The sequence below is a fragment of the Fistularia commersonii genome, chromosome 10 (assembly GCF_037954325.1).
Source record: "Fistularia commersonii isolate RoL2024-O1a breed Wild chromosome 10, RoL_Fcom_v1.0, whole genome shotgun sequence".
Classification (NCBI taxonomy): domain Eukaryota; kingdom Metazoa; phylum Chordata; class Actinopteri; order Syngnathiformes; family Fistulariidae; genus Fistularia; species Fistularia commersonii.
This window is the reverse complement of record NC_141293.1, coordinates 6,885,945-6,903,093: the sequence shown is the minus strand read 5'-3', so window position 1 is coordinate 6,903,093 and position 17,149 is coordinate 6,885,945. Positions and strand designations below refer to the sequence as shown.

General features: G+C 49.5%; 1 protein-coding gene across 2 annotated transcripts in view; it reads left to right on the top strand.

Moving 5' to 3' along the window:
* The window catches only part of agla (amylo-alpha-1, 6-glucosidase, 4-alpha-glucanotransferase a), a 22,688-nt gene extending 5,539 nt beyond the window's left edge, over positions 1-17,149 (top strand). The window contains exons 4-35 of one of the 2 annotated variants that reach the window (XM_086153443.1): positions 754-923; positions 1,007-1,210; positions 2,834-3,015; positions 3,669-3,780; positions 3,866-3,992; positions 4,437-4,539; positions 4,649-4,746; positions 5,481-5,620; positions 5,726-5,913; positions 7,713-7,836; positions 8,398-8,561; positions 9,462-9,563; positions 9,645-9,800; positions 9,886-10,036; positions 10,122-10,246; positions 11,231-11,343; positions 11,424-11,558; positions 11,636-11,766; positions 12,230-12,366; positions 12,531-12,664; positions 12,740-12,915; positions 12,983-13,085; positions 13,160-13,283; positions 13,503-13,604; positions 13,931-14,042; positions 14,223-14,358; positions 14,443-14,555; positions 14,756-14,967; positions 15,050-15,147; positions 15,497-15,584; positions 15,665-15,798; positions 16,012-17,149. In XM_086153443.1, the coding sequence (XP_086009569.1) occupies positions 754-923; positions 1,007-1,210; positions 2,834-3,015; positions 3,669-3,780; positions 3,866-3,992; positions 4,437-4,539; positions 4,649-4,746; positions 5,481-5,620; positions 5,726-5,913; positions 7,713-7,836; positions 8,398-8,561; positions 9,462-9,563; positions 9,645-9,800; positions 9,886-10,036; positions 10,122-10,246; positions 11,231-11,343; positions 11,424-11,558; positions 11,636-11,766; positions 12,230-12,366; positions 12,531-12,664; positions 12,740-12,915; positions 12,983-13,085; positions 13,160-13,283; positions 13,503-13,604; positions 13,931-14,042; positions 14,223-14,358; positions 14,443-14,555; positions 14,756-14,967; positions 15,050-15,147; positions 15,497-15,584; positions 15,665-15,798; positions 16,012-16,129 (4,312 nt within the window). In that variant the 3' untranslated portion in view covers positions 16,130-17,149. Of the gene's footprint in view, positions 1-753; positions 924-1,006; positions 1,211-2,833; positions 3,016-3,668; positions 3,781-3,865; positions 3,993-4,436; positions 4,540-4,648; positions 4,747-5,480; positions 5,621-5,725; positions 5,914-7,400; positions 7,525-7,712; positions 7,837-8,397; positions 8,562-9,461; positions 9,564-9,644; positions 9,801-9,885; positions 10,037-10,121; positions 10,247-11,230; positions 11,344-11,423; positions 11,559-11,635; positions 11,767-12,229; positions 12,367-12,530; positions 12,665-12,739; positions 12,916-12,982; positions 13,086-13,159; positions 13,284-13,502; positions 13,605-13,930; positions 14,043-14,222; positions 14,359-14,442; positions 14,556-14,755; positions 14,968-15,049; positions 15,148-15,496; positions 15,585-15,664; positions 15,799-16,011 lie in introns of both variants that reach the window. The other variant, XM_086153442.1, reaches the window with a different exon arrangement.

Sequence of the window (17,149 nt, the reverse complement as noted above, 5' to 3'; positions counted from 1 at the left end):
ACATCGCAGCACAGGAGTAGTGCGGTTGTACCTGAATCCATGTCAGCCATGCAGTGCATGGTATCATACCTGTAGTATTCAGAAGTATTCTGGGAGTATCTTACCTCAGACAGGAGCGATGCTTGTGACTTGCCAGCAGGAGCGGTGAAGTGATCGCTGCTGGGCTGGTCGCCGCCCTCGCCTCCGCCCACAGCGCCCTCACGCTGGTCACGGGGCAACCGGTGTCTGGATCTGTTGTTTGTGGGGGCAAATTAGTCACACCTTCTGATTCAGCTGCCGCTTATTAACTGTCACATCAACTGGACCTAGTCGACTGAAACAGACGCATGTGAATCATATGCTGCTGATCACATGACCATATGACGATGTGGTTCCTGTTTGTTGTCATGCCAATGATGGATCTGTTGGGTTTCGTACGTTCCCCTGCCTGGGTTCTCTCCAGGTTCTCCGCCTTCCTCTCACAGCAAGCAGGTTCATCAAGGACCTTGAATTTGCCCATCCAGGTTAAACCCCGCCTCTCTCCCCAGTGTCCCCTGGGATTGGCTGTGAACTTGACCACATGACAAGCAGACAATGAATGCGTGAGTGGATGAATGAATGAATGGAAGTGTGCGAAGAAGGAAATGTTTTGTTTACATTCAGCAGGTGTCAATCATCAGGCTCCAAGCACTCCAGGAGTGCTTGTCGGCACGCCCTCAGTAGGAGCTGTGCTGCTCCTCCCTCAGGAAGTGGTTTTGTTTTGCCCCTTCACAGAGACTCAGAGCGCAGCGGCGGGGGCTACCTGGTCATCGACCCTCTTCTCCGCGTGGGATTGGATGACCACATACTGCCGCTGGATTGCATCACCATCCAGACGTACCTCTCCAAATGTCTGGGACACCTGGACGACTGGACGGACCGGCTGAGGGTGGCCAAGGAGGCGGGTGGGTGAGACTCAACCCCTTTCACACGAATCTGAACTTTGACTCCTTGGGCTGATCGTGTCCCCTTCCCTCACCTCCTGCAGGGTACAACATGATCCACTTCACACCCCTGCAGACCCTGGGGGAGTCCAGGTCCTGCTACTCCCTGGCGGACCAGCTGACCTTTAGCCCCGAGTTCAGCCCCAAGGGGCGGAGCTACGGCTGGAAGGAGGTTGGCGCCCTGGTGAAGACACTGAAGGAGAAGTGGAACATGCTGTGCATCACCGACGTGGTCTACAACCACACAGGTGAGGCGATGGGTCTGCTCCAGACCTGCTCCCACCTCCTCCAGGGAGGTCACAGTGAGGCCTCACTGGGATTATCCATCAACAAGAAAAAGGAGGCTGATGCTGTGGGTTCTCCTGCATAGGGGCGGCGTGGCGCAGGAGGTAGAGCGATTGTCTTACCGAACATTCCTGGTTTGATTTCCGGCTCCTTCTAGTAGATTAAAGTGTTCCTGAGCAAGACATTGAACCCCTAACTGCTCCCCTGGCACTGGTCGACAGAAGCCTACTTCCCGTGGTTCACTAATGATGGTCTAATTGCAGAGAACAAATTTCCCCACAAGGGATTAATAAAGGATAAATTATTTTAATTATTATCCATCACTGCAGAACTTTGTACTTTCTGGCCAGTGTTTGGGGGTTAGTTAGTTAGTTTTTTGAAGTAAAGTACGGACACAAACAAAGTATTCAAAGGTACTTTTCTTTTGTAGTAGAATAGATGACAGGACGTCATAACGCGACGCTGCTGCTCCAAACTGTCCTGCTTCCATAACAACCATCTCGTTGCTCCTCCTCCTCCTCCTCTTCCCTCTGACCTCCATGAAAAGTTCGAGGAGTAAACCGAGCCCGGGCCGAAAGGTTAAAGTCATACTGAGCAGTTGATTTACTTCTAACAGCCACTCCAACCCCCCTAGTTCACTGCTGGTTATTTTTCACTTAGTTTACATACTAAAAGTACCATAGATCTATGCTTTAAGCAAATGGGGAGGAGGGGGGGGGGTCATGGGAGGCTTGGTCTGGACTCATTCCTGGATTAGATTGGTATGGTTTGAGTCCCGGTGGCTGGAGGTGGTGTGAACCTTAGCATTCATGGGACAAGTCATTCTGAAGGTACTAGCAGGAAGTAGTTAGCGAGTACTGCAGTTTACCTGGGAAATATTTCACTGGCCTTAGCAAGTATAGCAGGGGTGGGTAAACTACGGCCCGCGGGCCACATCAGCCCCGTTGGTCTTTTTAATCCGACCCACCAAAGATTGGTACAGAATTCATACTTGATGTGAGTGATTGAATGATTGGGTCAATGAATGTGGGAGCTCACACAGGAGATTATTTCATTTTTGGAGCTACTTCGGAGCACTTGAGAATTTTCCTGAGCTAAATGACACAGATTGGCTTTGTGATTTAGTCTTTGCTGTGGACATATTGACACATGAATGAGCTGGACGTGAAGCTACAAGGGAACACCGGTTGTGAATAAAATGCAAACAAACGTCAGAGTCTTCAAAACCAATCTGGCTCTATTTTCAAAACAAATGTGAGACAATGATTAGACAAATATCAGATGAGTCCGATATGTACTGTTAACAAATTGATTTTTTTTTTATTATGTATCGTATCTTGTGCTGACCCAGCCCATTTGTCAAATTTTAAAAGTCAATGTGGCCCGTATGCCAAAAAGTTTGCCCACCCCTGAAGTAGAGCATGTCAAGATGCGTGCTTGTAACTAATGTAATATTCTGTCGCCAAACCCCACTCTCTTTCTCACACAGACACACACGCATGCACGCACACGTGCTCAAAGCTACTTATAAAAGCTAAAATTGTGTTTTTTTTGGGATCGTATCTTGTTTTCCACTGTCTCCCTAGCGGCAAACAGTGCATGGATCCGGCAGCACCCAGAGTGTGGCTACAACCTGGTGAACTCCCCCCACCTGCGGCCGGCCTGGGTCCTGGACCGTGCCCTCTGGCACTTGACCACAAGGGTGGCGGACGGACGTTACGAGGTCAAGGGGCTCCCTGCGAACATCACCAAGGAGGAGCATCTGAATGTGAGTCTGGTGGTGGCGGTAGGTCATTGTGAGCATTTGGAGGCTCTGGGTTTGGAGTGGGGAGTGGGGCCATGATCCTAGAGAGAGGTAGAGGCAATAGTGGACTGCAGAACATACCAATCCTACATGTATGCTATCTGTCGCTAAGCATACAAGTTGGTGCCAGGGAAAGTTGATGAATGGGAGGGGGCTTCCTCTGTTGCCAGGAGACCGCAGCTACACTTCTTGAGGGGAGAAGGTCCGAAAGGGGAGGCGATGTGGACAGTTGACCGAAACAAACACAGAAATGGCGTCAATGGTTCACTTCTCTCATTGGTCCAAGCAACCAACAGAATCCACATGTTGAATCCATGGATCCAGAATCCACCCACATGTTGCAATGCAGTCAATGACCTTGCAGATTGGTGGTCCTCTGCTACGCTGCCCCCACTTTAGCCTTTTCAGTCAGGAAGAAGGAGGGAAAATGTACCTTAAGTCAGAAAGACAAGGACTGAACTGTACCTTCGCTCTAAACATCTGTACAAGCTGTTGCTGTAGAAACATGTCTTCCCCCTTCCATCATTATTCCGCGCTTATCCCCTTAATCCACCTGTCCGAGGTTTATCAACACAATTGTTCAATTACAATTAAATCCCTATGGATTTGTGGGTCAGGCCATTCGCAGCGTGCTGTGGGAGGAAATCTATCCGGAGATCAGGCTGTGGGAGTTCTTCCAGATCAAAGTGGAAACCACCGTGGACCAGTTCCGGAGCCTTCTGCAGCGTGGTCAGTGTCCAGGACACACCCACACACACAGACACACACACAAACACACACACACACCAAACATGTCTGTGCGCCTTGTTTCCAGGCATCAAGCCTGACCGCAACAAGACCGAAGGCAAGAGGGGCCTCCAGATCATTCAGGACCCGCATTACCGTCGCTATGGCAACACTGTGGACATGGACTCCGCCTTGGAGACTTTCGTACCACACAGGTCTGACTTATATAGCACGCCATACTGTATTCTGAATACTGTGTGTGTGTGTGTGTGTGTGTGTGTGTGTGTGTGTGTGTGTGTGTGTGTGTGTGTGTGTGTTTGTGTGTGTGTGTGTGTGTGTGTGTGTAAATTGTGTAAATTGTGTGTGTTTTTCTTTGCACAACAATATCCTTCGGGATAAATAAAGTTATTCTTATTCTTATTCTTATTCTTATTCTTATTCTTATTCTTATTCTTATTCTTATTCTTATTCTTATTCTTATTCTTATTCATATTCTTAAATAAGCTAAGAAGGTGGGAAGGTGGTAGGAAACATAAGTGCTCCTGTACTCCCATCTACTGCATGTACTACCGGCGTACACAAGGGGTGTGTGTGTTTGTTTGTGTGTGTGTAACTGTGAGCATGTACACCTGGCCTGACACTGTTGTCTCGCCTGGCAGTTTCTCCCCGGAGCACATCGAGGACTGCTGCGAGTGGCTGAAGCAGAAGCTGAACGAGCTGAACAAGGAGCAATACCACATTGTCCACCAGCACCAGGAGCAGGTACGAGCTCCGGACCTCTTGGCCTCCGAGTCTCAGTCTCAGGGTTGTTGGCTCAACAGTCGTGACGGGTCACAGTCTGCGCTGACATACTTCCCCGTCTGTCCTCCAGGGGGCCAACTGCATGGTGGGCAACGTATTGTATGAGCGCCTGGCTGACCACGGCCCCAAGCTTGGCCCCGTCACAAGGAAGAACCCTCTGGTCACCAGGTAAGACTTGGATACATTTACAGAATATACACTGGTATGCATACACAGTGGGAACAAAAGAATTACCAAAGCAACAGACACCATACACTTAAGAAGTACTGGTTATTAGGTACAAAATAAGTACCAAGCACCAAAAATGTACTGGGTACCAAATACTGAAGAAGCGACAGAACCAGGTGCTAAAGAAGTACCGGGAACAAGGTACTAAATAAGTACCAAGTACCGTGTCCCAATAGTGTACCTGATACCAGTTACAAAAGAAGTACAAGGAACCATGTACAAAAGAAGTACCAGGCATCTAGAATGAAAGAAGCGCAATCTACCAGATACTATAGAAGTATATGCACACATAAACAAATACATACATGCATACATACCTACATGTACATTTATACAAATATATTTTGCACACATATATGTATTAGGGATATGTGTGTATATATATATATATATATATATATATATATGTGTGTGTGTGTGTGTGTGTGTGTGTGTGTATATATATATAAAACACATATATAATTTAAAGGCAATTTCTATGTAAAGGTGGATGTACTGTATACATGCAATTATGGTAGACATATGCATTTGGAAATCTATACACAGTATATGTACATATGTATGTATACAGTATGTATACAGTATATGTTCTATTGATCAATGTGGCTGCATTCCAAGCGGTAAAATGTGTGTGTGTGTGTGTGCGTGTGTGCGTGTGTGCATGCGTGTGTCAGGTACTTCACCTTCCCTTTCAAGGAGATGACCCTGAAGCAAGAGATGCAGCTCCTGGACCAGCCAGACAAGATGTGTCACTTCCTAGCTCACAACGGTTGGGTGATGGGTGATGATCCGCTGCGCAACTTCGCAGAACCAGGTCAGAATCAGACACATCAGGTTCCTGAACCCTATCTCGCTTTTGGATCTCACATCTGGACAATGTGATTGGCTGCCACCAATCGCTACCCCTACTCCCCTGCAGGCTCCAACGTGTACCTGCGCCGGGAGCTGATCTGCTGGGGCGACAGCGTCAAACTCCGCTATGGCAAAGGCCCTGAGGACGCCCCGTACCTTTGGGCCCACATGAAGGAGTACACGGAGATCACCGCCAAGTACTTCCACGGAGTACGGCTGGACAACTGCCACTCCACGCCGCTGCACGTGGCTGAGGTAGGAGGAAGGCACTCAGTACTTCAATTCACGTTCAGCTCCTTGAATCATGAAAACACGGTTCATCAGGTCAGGGGACAGTCACGGAAAATGTCCTGATAAGTCTTGCATCATCCTGGAAAACGATATTGAAACCGTTACAGTTAAGTGACTCACCCATCTCTTCAAGACAGTTGGCCATTTTTCAGCAGGACAGGTTCTGCTGCTAGGAAACTGTCTATCAAGCCCTGGAAACACTTGAGGCACCTCTCCAGGACCGAGTTTCAGCTCCATTTCATTGGGTTAAGTGTTGTCCCATCAGGTCATTGTTCCTCATCACTGAGGTTGGGGTCATCTCAACACTGTGACACCAAACTGCTGTCACGTGGTTTCCTCTGCGACGCTGAATGTACCACCAAAGTAGGAAGTGGAGGTAATAGAGGACATGCTGCTCCATCTTCAGAGCTCAGTGACCACATTCTCTGGCCAATCAGAGGTCTGCAGTCTGATGATACCACATTATTAGCATCAGCTTGGCTTACTTGGGACCTCACCAGAGCTGTTACAAAAGAAGAACCAGGTACAAAAGAAGTACAGGGCACAAGGGACTAAAGAAGTACCATGTTCTAAAGAAATACACTGAGCGGTGGGCACTGAGTAGTATAAGGTATTGGGTACTGGGTACTAAAGAACCGCTGGAACAGCAGGAACCTAAAAGTGGGTACCATGTCCAAAAGTAGTATTAGGTATTAAAGAAATACAACGCACCAGGTACTGAAGACAAAGAGGGCACCAGACTCTTAAGTAAGCACCAGGTACTAACGAAGTACTGGGTACTAGGTATTAAAAAAAGTACTGGGCATCAAGAGCTAAAGTAGTACCAGGTAAGCAAGTATCTTAGAAGTTAGTGCCATGTCCAAAAGAAGAACAATGTCCTTAAGAAGTACCAGATACTAACCCTGATGGAAACGCAGAAAGAAAGCAGTCCTGCTAGAGCTGTTGTCTGGGAGTAGCTCGATTAACGGCTTCTTCACGTGTTGACCCGAGCCTGTTCTCCAGGTGGTTTCCGTTCCCCATCCTGATTCGCGATTTAGTTCCTCGCCATCTGCTCAGACTGAACAACATAGGTAAATACACAAGTTCTTCTCAATGAGGTTGCAATCAGTCTTATTTACCTTGTATTAGCTTGGGACTACTGGTTGTCCTTGTGCTGGGCAGGACAGGGTCAACAAGGCTCTTCCTGCGTCTGATTGGAAGATCCAGGTCCGAGCTCACTCAGCTATTACTCGATTTATAGATCGAGTAATAAGTCAAGTGTTTGACTTAGAAGTATCATAACACTGGAGCCAACAGGGCGACACTGCATACCTGGAAAGGTCCAAGGAGAAGCAATTTTACAGGAGATACGACTTAGTGTACCTTTGAGAAAGCGTAGGAGGCGAGCGGCAGGTGTGTGACCTCGGTGGTGTGTGTGCTCTCTCTCCCTGTGTGTGCCGCTCTGTGTCCAGGCCATGCTGGACGCCGCCCGGCAGGTCCGAACTGACCTGTACGTCATCGCCGAGCTGTTCACAGGCAGCGAGCTCATTGACAATGTCTTTGTAAACCGCCTGGGGATCAGCAGCCTGATCCGAGGTACCGCTAACTCCTTCTCTGGTTTTGTCTTTGTGCCTCTTCTTCCTCCTCCTCTTCCGCACCCCCTTTTCACTCTCCAACTGCATGTCCACTAACTACACTCGACTCCTCCTCCTCCTCTTCCTCCCCCCTTGCCTTGCCTCCCCTTCCCCTTGGTTTTGACGTGTTGCCTTGCGGCGTCTAACCAGCACATGCTGGATGCGGCCAGAAGAGTGTGTCCTAGCCTGTATGTGGTGGCGGAGCTCTTCACCGGCAGCGAGGAGCTGGACAACATCTTCGTCACCAGACTGGGGATCTCTTCGCTGATTCGAGGTAAAGGGCGCGTCTTCAACGCAAATAGTAACGTCTCTAGTGGTTCCTGTTTCCATTCCCATGGGGCCATTTCTGGGTTTTCTTGCTTGGGTTCTCCATATTTTCACTTTCCTTGGTTCACCATATTCACTTGGATGGGTTCTCCCAATGTTCCTTTCCTTGGGTTTGCCTCAGGAACTCCCTTTCTAGGTTCTCTCAATGTTCTCCTGCCTGCGTTCCTATTCACTTTCCCTTGGTTCTCCATGTTCTTCCGCCTGGGTTCTTTCCATGTTCACCTTCCTAGGCTCACTTCATGTTCTCCTTCCTGGATTCTCCATGTTCCTCTGCCTGAGGTCTCCATGTTCTCCTGCCTGGACTCATTTAATGTTCAAATGAGAGAACTGGAGGAATCACACACACACACACACACACACACACACACACAGTCGGACAGCTGAGCCTGCAAGGTCAGTTGTGCATGAAGCTGGAATGTGTGACCTGCATCAGCACCATGACTACAGCAGGGTTGGAGGTTGACGTTTGGGTGGTGACCTCTATTGACCTCCTCTTTCTCCTCCACAGAGGCCATGTCGGCAGGGGACAGCCACGAGGAGGGCAGGTTGGTCTACCGCTACGGCGGTGAGCCAGTGGGCGCCATGGTGCAGCCCAGCCTCCGTCCCATGATGCCCTCCATCGCCCATGCCATGTTCCTGGACGTTACCCACGACAACGAGTGTCCCATACAGGTGATATACACGTTTCTATTTAGAGTGGGGCAAAAAAGTATTTGGTCAGCCAGCAATTGTGCAAGTTCCCCCACTTAAAAAGATGATAGAGGCCTGTAATTTTCATCATAGGTTCACTTCAACTGTGAGAGACGGAATGCGAAAAAAAATCCAGAAAATCACATTGTCTGATTTTTAAAGAATGTAATTGCAAATTATGGTGGAAAATAAGTATTTGGTCAACTACAAACAAGCAAGATTTCTGCCTGATCTGTGTTAAGGAAAGAATGAGCAGGCCCATGTATCGTGAGATTTTGACTGAAATCAGCAAGAGTATTGAAGATGAATCTTGGCTAGGTCTTTCAACATGACAATGATCCCAAACACACCGACCGGGCAACGAAGGATGCTTCGTAAGAAGCATTTCAAGGTCCCACAGTGGCCTAGCCAGTCTCCAGATCTCAAACCCATAGAAAATCTTTGGAGGGAATTGAAAATCCGTGTTGTCCAGCAACAGCCCCAAAACATGGAGATCTGCATGGAGGAATGGGCCAAAATACCAGCAACAGTGTGTGAAAACCTTGTGAAGACTTACAGAAAAGACTTACAGAAACCTCTGTCATTGCCAACAAAGGGTATATAAGAAAGTATTGAGAGGAACTTTTGTTCTTGACCAAACACTTATTTTCCACCTTAATTTGCAAATAAATTCTATAAAAATCAGTGTGATTTTGTGATTTTCTGGATTTTTATTTTAATTCTGTCTCATAGTTGAAGTGTACATAAGATGAAAATTACAGGCCTCAATCATCTTGTTAAGTGGGAGAACTAGCACAATTGGTGGCTGACTTAATACTTTTTACCCTACTAAACACAGCCACTAGCTTCCCACTGTGACGAGATGTTTTGCGATGTTTCCAGCTGCGTTCGGCATTGGACTCCCTGCCCAGCTCTGCCATTGTCTCCATGGCGTGCTGCGCCACCGGCTCCACCAGGGGGTACGACGAACTCGTACCTCACCAGGTATCATGGAATGGGAGCACACACGCACACAGTTGGGTTATTATCACACCAATCACTCGTGATAACCTCATGTGTGCGTAGATATCTGTGGTGAAGGAAGAGCGGTTTTACCCTAAGTGGAACTCGGTGGCAGCGCCCAGCTCCCATGGCGAAGTTGGATTCGCTACTGGCATCATTGCCGGGAAGTTGGCGCTCAACAAGCTGCACCAGGAGCTGGCGGCCAAGGGGTTCAACCAGGTGATTTGCCCGTCCTGGTGCTCCTGTGCCACCTCGCCTGCAGGACATCCGTGTTCTTACCAAGCTTCTGCCACGCCGTCCGTAGGTGTACGTGGACCAGGTGGATGCCGACGTGGTGGCAGTGACGCGCCACTGCCCCAGCACCCACCAGTCGGTGGTGGCCGTGTGCAGGACGGCTTTCTGGAACCCCAAAAGCCACCAGTACAGCGCTGATGTCCCGCCCATGTGCATACCTGGTGAGGGATTCATCACATCTGTAATGAATCAATGACATGTATATTTATCTATATAACCTCCTAATGCCTTCCACTGTCTCTGCAGGGAAGATCGAGGAGGTGGTGCTGGAGGCACGGACAGTGACGCGGCACGCTAAGAGCTACAAGAAAGACGAAGATTTCATCAACGGCCTGCCGGAGTACACGGTTGAGCTGAAGGAGCACATACAAGTGAGCCATGGAGCCAGCCTTCACATAAACATACAATATATACCATATATAAATACATGGTACTATATATATATATATATATATATATACACACACACACACACACACATATATATATATATATACACACACACACACACACACATATATACATATATATATATATTGTATTTTGATTAACCTGTTATTCCACATACACACTCACTATACCAGTGGTTCTTAACCTGGGTTCGATCGAACCCCAGGGGTTCGGTGAGTCAGTCTCAGGGGTTCGGCGGAGGTCAAGACACACATTGGTGATGACATCACTGGCTACAGGTGATCACGCTACATAGCTTGGCCTATCCGTGCTGCAGGGATTTTGGCGCGCTCAGTTGTAGTAACTTGTGACTGTCGTGATGGTACGTCATGTGATTTCTTTCTTAATATTTTAATCCCTTCATCCTAATTATGTCGGGCAAAAAAAGAAAGCGGTCGGAAGAACACGTACAATACGGATTCACATGTATGACGGAACGTGATTGGAATCGATGTCCTAACTGCATGAATGAAAAGATGAGCGATTCTAGTCCAGCACTGGCAAAATTAAGGGAAGGCTTCCTTCAGCTGCATGGAGATGGGAGCTACAAGAACATAGCGCTTGCTGAATTCAAGGTGAAGGGAGCCAGATTCGATGAAAAGGCTACTCTGCCTGTTCTTTGTACCCATCAACGAAACGATCCTCGATCCAATAAAGAAGGGTTCAGTGAATGCGCATGTAAAACAGGTGGGGTTCAGTGCCTCCAACAAGGTTAAGAACCACTGCACTATACTGAACATACAGTGAGCAGTGTTATGCATTTCATTATACAGTACATGTATATACAACATAATCTTACACATATTTAATTCTACTATACATATGCATACATACATAGACATACCTCATGTGTAAATATACATGTTGTGTATCTGAGTGAGGTACTCATCCAGCGGTGCTTCTAGCTGCAGGAGAGCTCTGTTGTACGGCAGGCTGCCGTCACCTCCAAAGGTCGCTCTGAGTTCGTGCAGGAGATCGTCTTCCAGAAGCTGACGCCCGGCAGTGTCATCGCCTTCAGGTAAGACCTTCACACCCCCGAGGCAGCACGTACAGACGATGGCGATCAAGGTGACCATAATGATGGCGCTCCACGTGCAGGGTCAGCCTGGACCCCAAGGCCCAGCAGGTGGTGGGCGTCCTCAGGTACTACCTGACCCAGTTCAGCCCCAAGTACCGCCGAGGTAGTGTGGTGGACGAAAACCCATCAGAGATCCTCCAGGTTCCTCTGGCACAGTTGAGTCACCCACATACACACACACACACACAAAAGGGAAAAGCAAGTGTGTTGACAGTGTATATTTGTGTGTCAGGCTGATGTCCAAGCTGACGCTGGCAGACATGAATGTCCTCATGTTCCGATGTGACTCGGAGGAGCAGGAGGACGGGGGCGGTTGCTACAACATCCCTGGATGGGAGAGCTTCAAATACGCTGGGCTGCAGGGTATGCCATGGTGGACACCTGGAGACACACCTTGAACATCCACAGACATACGTTTATACACCTGGAGACACACGTGTGAGCATACATGTATTCTCTCCTGTAGACAGTCGTGTAATCACACCTGTAAGTACTTGTAGATACTGTAAGTATTTGTAAAACACCTTTTAGCACACCTGTAGATGCACCTGTAAGTTAACCCTGAGGTACACCTGAAGACAACCCTGCAGACGCACCTGTCAGCACATCTGTCGAAACACCTCGAAAGACACACCCGTAAACACGCCTTTACACACACTTGTATGCACACCTGTAGACTCAACGGTGGGCACACATGTAAGCACACCTCCAAAGATATACCTTTGTGAGCCACCTGTAGACACATCTGTAAGCATACCTGTAGATACACCTGTGAGCCCTCCTGTAGACACATCTGTAAGCCCAGCCTGCACCCATGTGCCTGTAGGCCTGATGTCCGTGCTGGCTGACATTCGTCCCAAGAACGACCTGGGCCACCCTGTATGCTCCAACCTCCGTCAGGGAGACTGGCTGATTGACTATGTGTCCAACCGCCTGAGCAACAAGGGCGGGGGCCTGGCGCAGGTGGGGCTTCGGGAAATGCTGTAGATCTTCCTGAGTTACATTTTCATGCTAATCCAAAACTTGCTGGACAGATGCTTCTATTTGTATTGTGTTTGATCTTCGCCGTCTTTTGGACATTTGGATCATGGAGAAACACTAACGGACGCCACGGTCGTTTGCTGCAGGTGGGCCGGTGGATGACAGCCATGTTTAACTACTTGAAGCACATCCCACGCTACCTCATCCCTGCCTACTTCGACGCCATCCTGGTGGGGGTCTACACCACGGCCCTGGAGGCTACCTTCAAACTCATGTCTAGGTAGGCTCTTGCGCTGCTTTGGACCTTTGCGGACTGCAGTGTCAAGCTAACGGAACTGTACCACTCCCCTCGCAGCTTTGTCCAGAGCGGCTCCAGCTTGGTGCGACACCTGGCCCTCGGCTCCGTGCAGATGTGCGGGGTGGGTCGAATCCCTGCTCTGCCGCCTGTCTCCGCCGCCCTGGACAACGTCCCGTACCGCCTGGAGCCCATCTCCGGCCAGAAGGAGCAGTGCTGCGTGTCGCTGGCGGCAGGTTTGCGAGTGACCTTACCTTCCTCCGTCGTGACCTTGGAACATCTGCTTGACTGATGTCTCCTCAGGACTTCCCCACTTCTCCTCGGGGATCTTCCGTTGCTGGGGACGGGACACCTTCATCTCCCTCAGGGGTCTCATGCTGATCCCAGGCAGACACACAGAGGCCCGGTATGTAAAGGCTTGCATGGTGAACAGTCACATCTCCATGCCAACCTGTCTCACCCGCCGCATGCTCTCCATAGCAACGTCATCCTGGCCTTCGCCGGGACCCTGCGCCACGGCCTGATCCCCAACCTGCTGGGCGAGGGCCGCTGTGCCAGATACAACTGCCGCGATGCCGTGTGGTGGTGGCTGCAGTGCATCCAGGTAGGACGAAGGGGCAGAGCTAGTTGATGTCATCAGCTCGCCGCCAGCCCCGCCAACCCCTCCCATAAAACTGTTTTTGCTTTGTTATGAGACAACAAAGCTATTAATTAGCAATTGAAGCTATGTCTCCTAAGAACATGAATCTTTGATTTAAACCCGCCCCTTAAAATTGTCTCTGCCCCCCTGAAAAAAACATCACTTCCCGTGTCACCTGTCCAGGACTACACCAACGACGTCCCACAAGGCCACGATATCCTCCGCTGTCCCGTCACGCGCATGTATCCAACAGACGACTGTGAGCCGTGCAAGCCTGGAGAGGTGGTACGTCCATGTGCACATACATGCACACACACATACACACACACTGCATCTCAGTGGAAATGTCATAAGATTGTTTATTCTGGTAAAAAAATGACTTTTGCACACCCAGTATAGTTGTGCAGGGTGTTTTGGACCATACCATTCCATTACAAAAGGGGGGGGGGGGGCGTTTAGCAACATGTTAATAGTCCTTACACTTTAGTGTAGAATTATCGCAACATTATTACGTTCATAGAATTTGTATGGATGATTCCATAAAATGTAAAGTCATATTACCCCCTATGAACTGCTGGAATGGAATGTCCTGCTGTGGTGCGTCTGCACAGGAGCAGCCGCTGTACGATGTCATCCAGGAAGCCCTACAGCGCCACCTGCAGGGGATTTCCTACAGAGAGAGGAACGCTGGGCCCAAGATAGACATGAACATGAGGGATGAAGGTGGGACAGCGTGTGTATGTCTGTGTGTGTGTATCTGCGTTCAGAGTTATATATTAGTAAGCACGTATACAAACACAGACGTCAAAGTGAGATAACTTGTACAAAGTTGACAGGTCTTAGATGTAGCTGCTCCTCACTATCTATGATATCCTCATCCTCACCCCCTTCTGGTCCTTTTAGGGTTCTCCGTGGACATCAAGATGGACCCGGCCACAGGGTTCATCACTGGGGGCAACCGCTTCAACTGCGGAACCTGGATGGACAAAATGGGGGAAAGCGATAGAGCCAGGAACAAGGGCATGCCGGCGACCCCCAGGTGACACAGGTTACCCCCAGGTGTGTGTTCTCCACCTTCTGTCATACTTGAGGCTGCTCAGACTGTGTGTGTGTCCATGTCCAGAGATGGTGCTGCCGTGGAGATCGTGGGCCTCAGTAAGTCAGCGGTCCGCTGGGTGGTGGAGCTTCACGCCAAGGGACTGTTCCCGTATGATGGAGCCAAAGTACACAGAAATGGTACACACACACACACACACACACACCCACATGACCTGTTTCCACCAAAATCAAGATCACAAAGACCTGTAATATCGTAGGCGTCAAATTTTCTGTTTCACGGCAACCAAAGCATCTGTGTCAGGGAGGGGTAGGGTTGATGTTGCTGTGGTAACACAAGGAGCGGAGACAGGCCATGACCATTATAGAATGTCTTGCAGGGAAGGAGGAGCTGATCTTGTATGCCCGCTGGAACCAGCAGCTGCAGGAGTCCTTCGAGGCTGGGTTCTGGGTCTCCGAGGACCCCGAGGACCCCAACGAGAAGCATCCAGAGTTGGTCCACAAGACCGGCATCTACAAGGACAGTTGTGGCGCCTCCAGCCCTTGGTGCGACTACCAGCTGAGGCCCAACTTCACCATCGCCATGGTGGTGGTGAGTCACCGTGCCTTCAACAGCCAGGTGAGAAGGTCCTGAGCTGAGGAGCTGACTGATGTGCGTGTGTGCTTGCGTGTAGGCTCCAGAGCTGTTTACGGTGCAGAGGGCCTGGCAAGCCCTGGACGTGGCCGAGAAGAAGCTCCTGGGTCCACTGGGGATGAAAACGCTGGACCCTGAGTAAAACCTCCCGCTCACAGCCATGTTATGAACACATGGAGCTTCACTGCAAGTGGATTGTAATCCTTCCATTGTCCAACAAAATTAATTTATTGGTGCATATTATGGGATGCATTTGATGTAATCACTTGATGGATTTATTTCCATTGGCTTTTTTTTAGTGTTTTAGTTTTGCTTGGTAAAATGTAAAAACCCAGAGCGATTTTACCAACATCAAGTGAAGCTCCAGCCAGCACGCCACCACCAGTGTGTGTGTGTGTGTGTGTGTGTGTGTGTGTGTGTGTGTGTGTGTGTATGTGAGGGCAGCCTGACTGTGTGTGTGTGTGTATGTTTCTGCCTCCCGTCATAGTGACATGGTGTACTGTGGCGTGTACGACAATGCCCTGGACAACGACAACTACAACCTGGCCAGGGGCTTCAACTACCACCAGGGGCCGGTGAGAACGCACTGATTCCCCACCACTGCTACCAAACACACACTCACCACCTGTGTTTGTGTCTGTGTGTTTGTGTCCAGGAGTGGCTGTGGCCTGTAGGCTACTTCCTCCGTGCAAAGCTAATCTTCGCCAAGAAGCTTGGAGAGGAGGCGTACAGCCGTACGGTGACACTGGTCAAGAATGTCCTGTCCCGACATTACACTCACCTGGAGAGGTAGGTGGACCTGGGCCACTTCCTGTTCAGCCTCAGCCACTTCCCTTTGGCCTGTCAGAGCTTCAGGGTGAAAGGGGCAGCAGTACTTCCAGTGGCCTGTAGGGGGTCCAGCCATCTTGGAGGTCCACATAGGTCATGCTGGGGTTCAAACTGAAAGTGAACTTTGAACTTTATGCTGCATCTCTGACCCCCCCCCCCCCCCCATCTTCTCAGGTCTCCTTGGAAGGGCCTCCCGGAGCTGACCAATGAGAACGGCCAGTACTGCCCCTTCAGCTGTGAGACCCAGGCCTGGTCCCTGGCCACGGTTCTGGAGGTCCTCTACGACCTCTAGATGACCCCCACACAGCTGTGACCCCCCCCCTCCCCTCCCCCTCCCCGCTGTAGTCGTCACATTATGGGATGCCCTGAGGCGTGAAGAGATGAGATTGTGATGACGTGGAACCCCAGCGGGAGTTAATCCTTGAAACCAGTAGCCAATCAGAACTCATCATCTTTTCCTTTTCCATCTCCTCCTTCACCACCTTCTCCTGGCTGGTGGAGCCGCCGCTCTGAAAGGTGCCGCAGCTCCAGAGCAGGTTCCTCGGCCTTCTACATCCGGGTGGACTTGATGGAAAGGTCGCCGATGTGTTTCATCCCACCGCCATTTTCAAACCCCAGACGCCACTGCATCAGCATTAGCGGGGTCACCAGCTAACAGATGCTAACCGAACGGGTACTAGAAAGACTGAGGTCAGTGTGTACAAGTACTTGGGATCCAAGCTTGTACTAGTACTTATGAGTCCACCATGTATCAGTGAGCCCAGTGTGTACTAATACAAGTGACCCCAGCAGATACTGGCATGTACTAGTACCCGTGAGCCTAGCTTGTAGTAGTGCTAGGAACCCAGTGTGTACTAGTACTAGTGACCCCAGCGGATACCAGCATATACTAGAACTTATGAGCCTAGCTTGTAGTAGTGCTAGGTGGCTCATTGTGCACTAGTGCTAGGGAGCCAAGTGTGTACTAGTACTAGTGAGTCCTGTGTTTACTACTAAGCCCAGTGCTTTCTAGGACTAGGGCCCAGTGTATACTAGTGATCCTGGTGTGTACCAGTGAGCCGAGCCCAGTGTGTACTTGCATTAGCTGTAGCCTACAGTAGTGACAAAAATGAAATATTCTTTTTAATCCTTTGCATTGGGAGTGAATTAATCCTCAGTAACCCCCCCCCGAGTACCTCAGCTTGCCAGGAGATAAGGGTCTCCTTGTTTTCCTCACTGGAACATAAACTGTTAGAATTGAAAGGACACCCATGTTTGTAGTTTTACAAAAGTCTTACCTGCAGTACATAAAAAAATAAAAATTGTCTCAGGC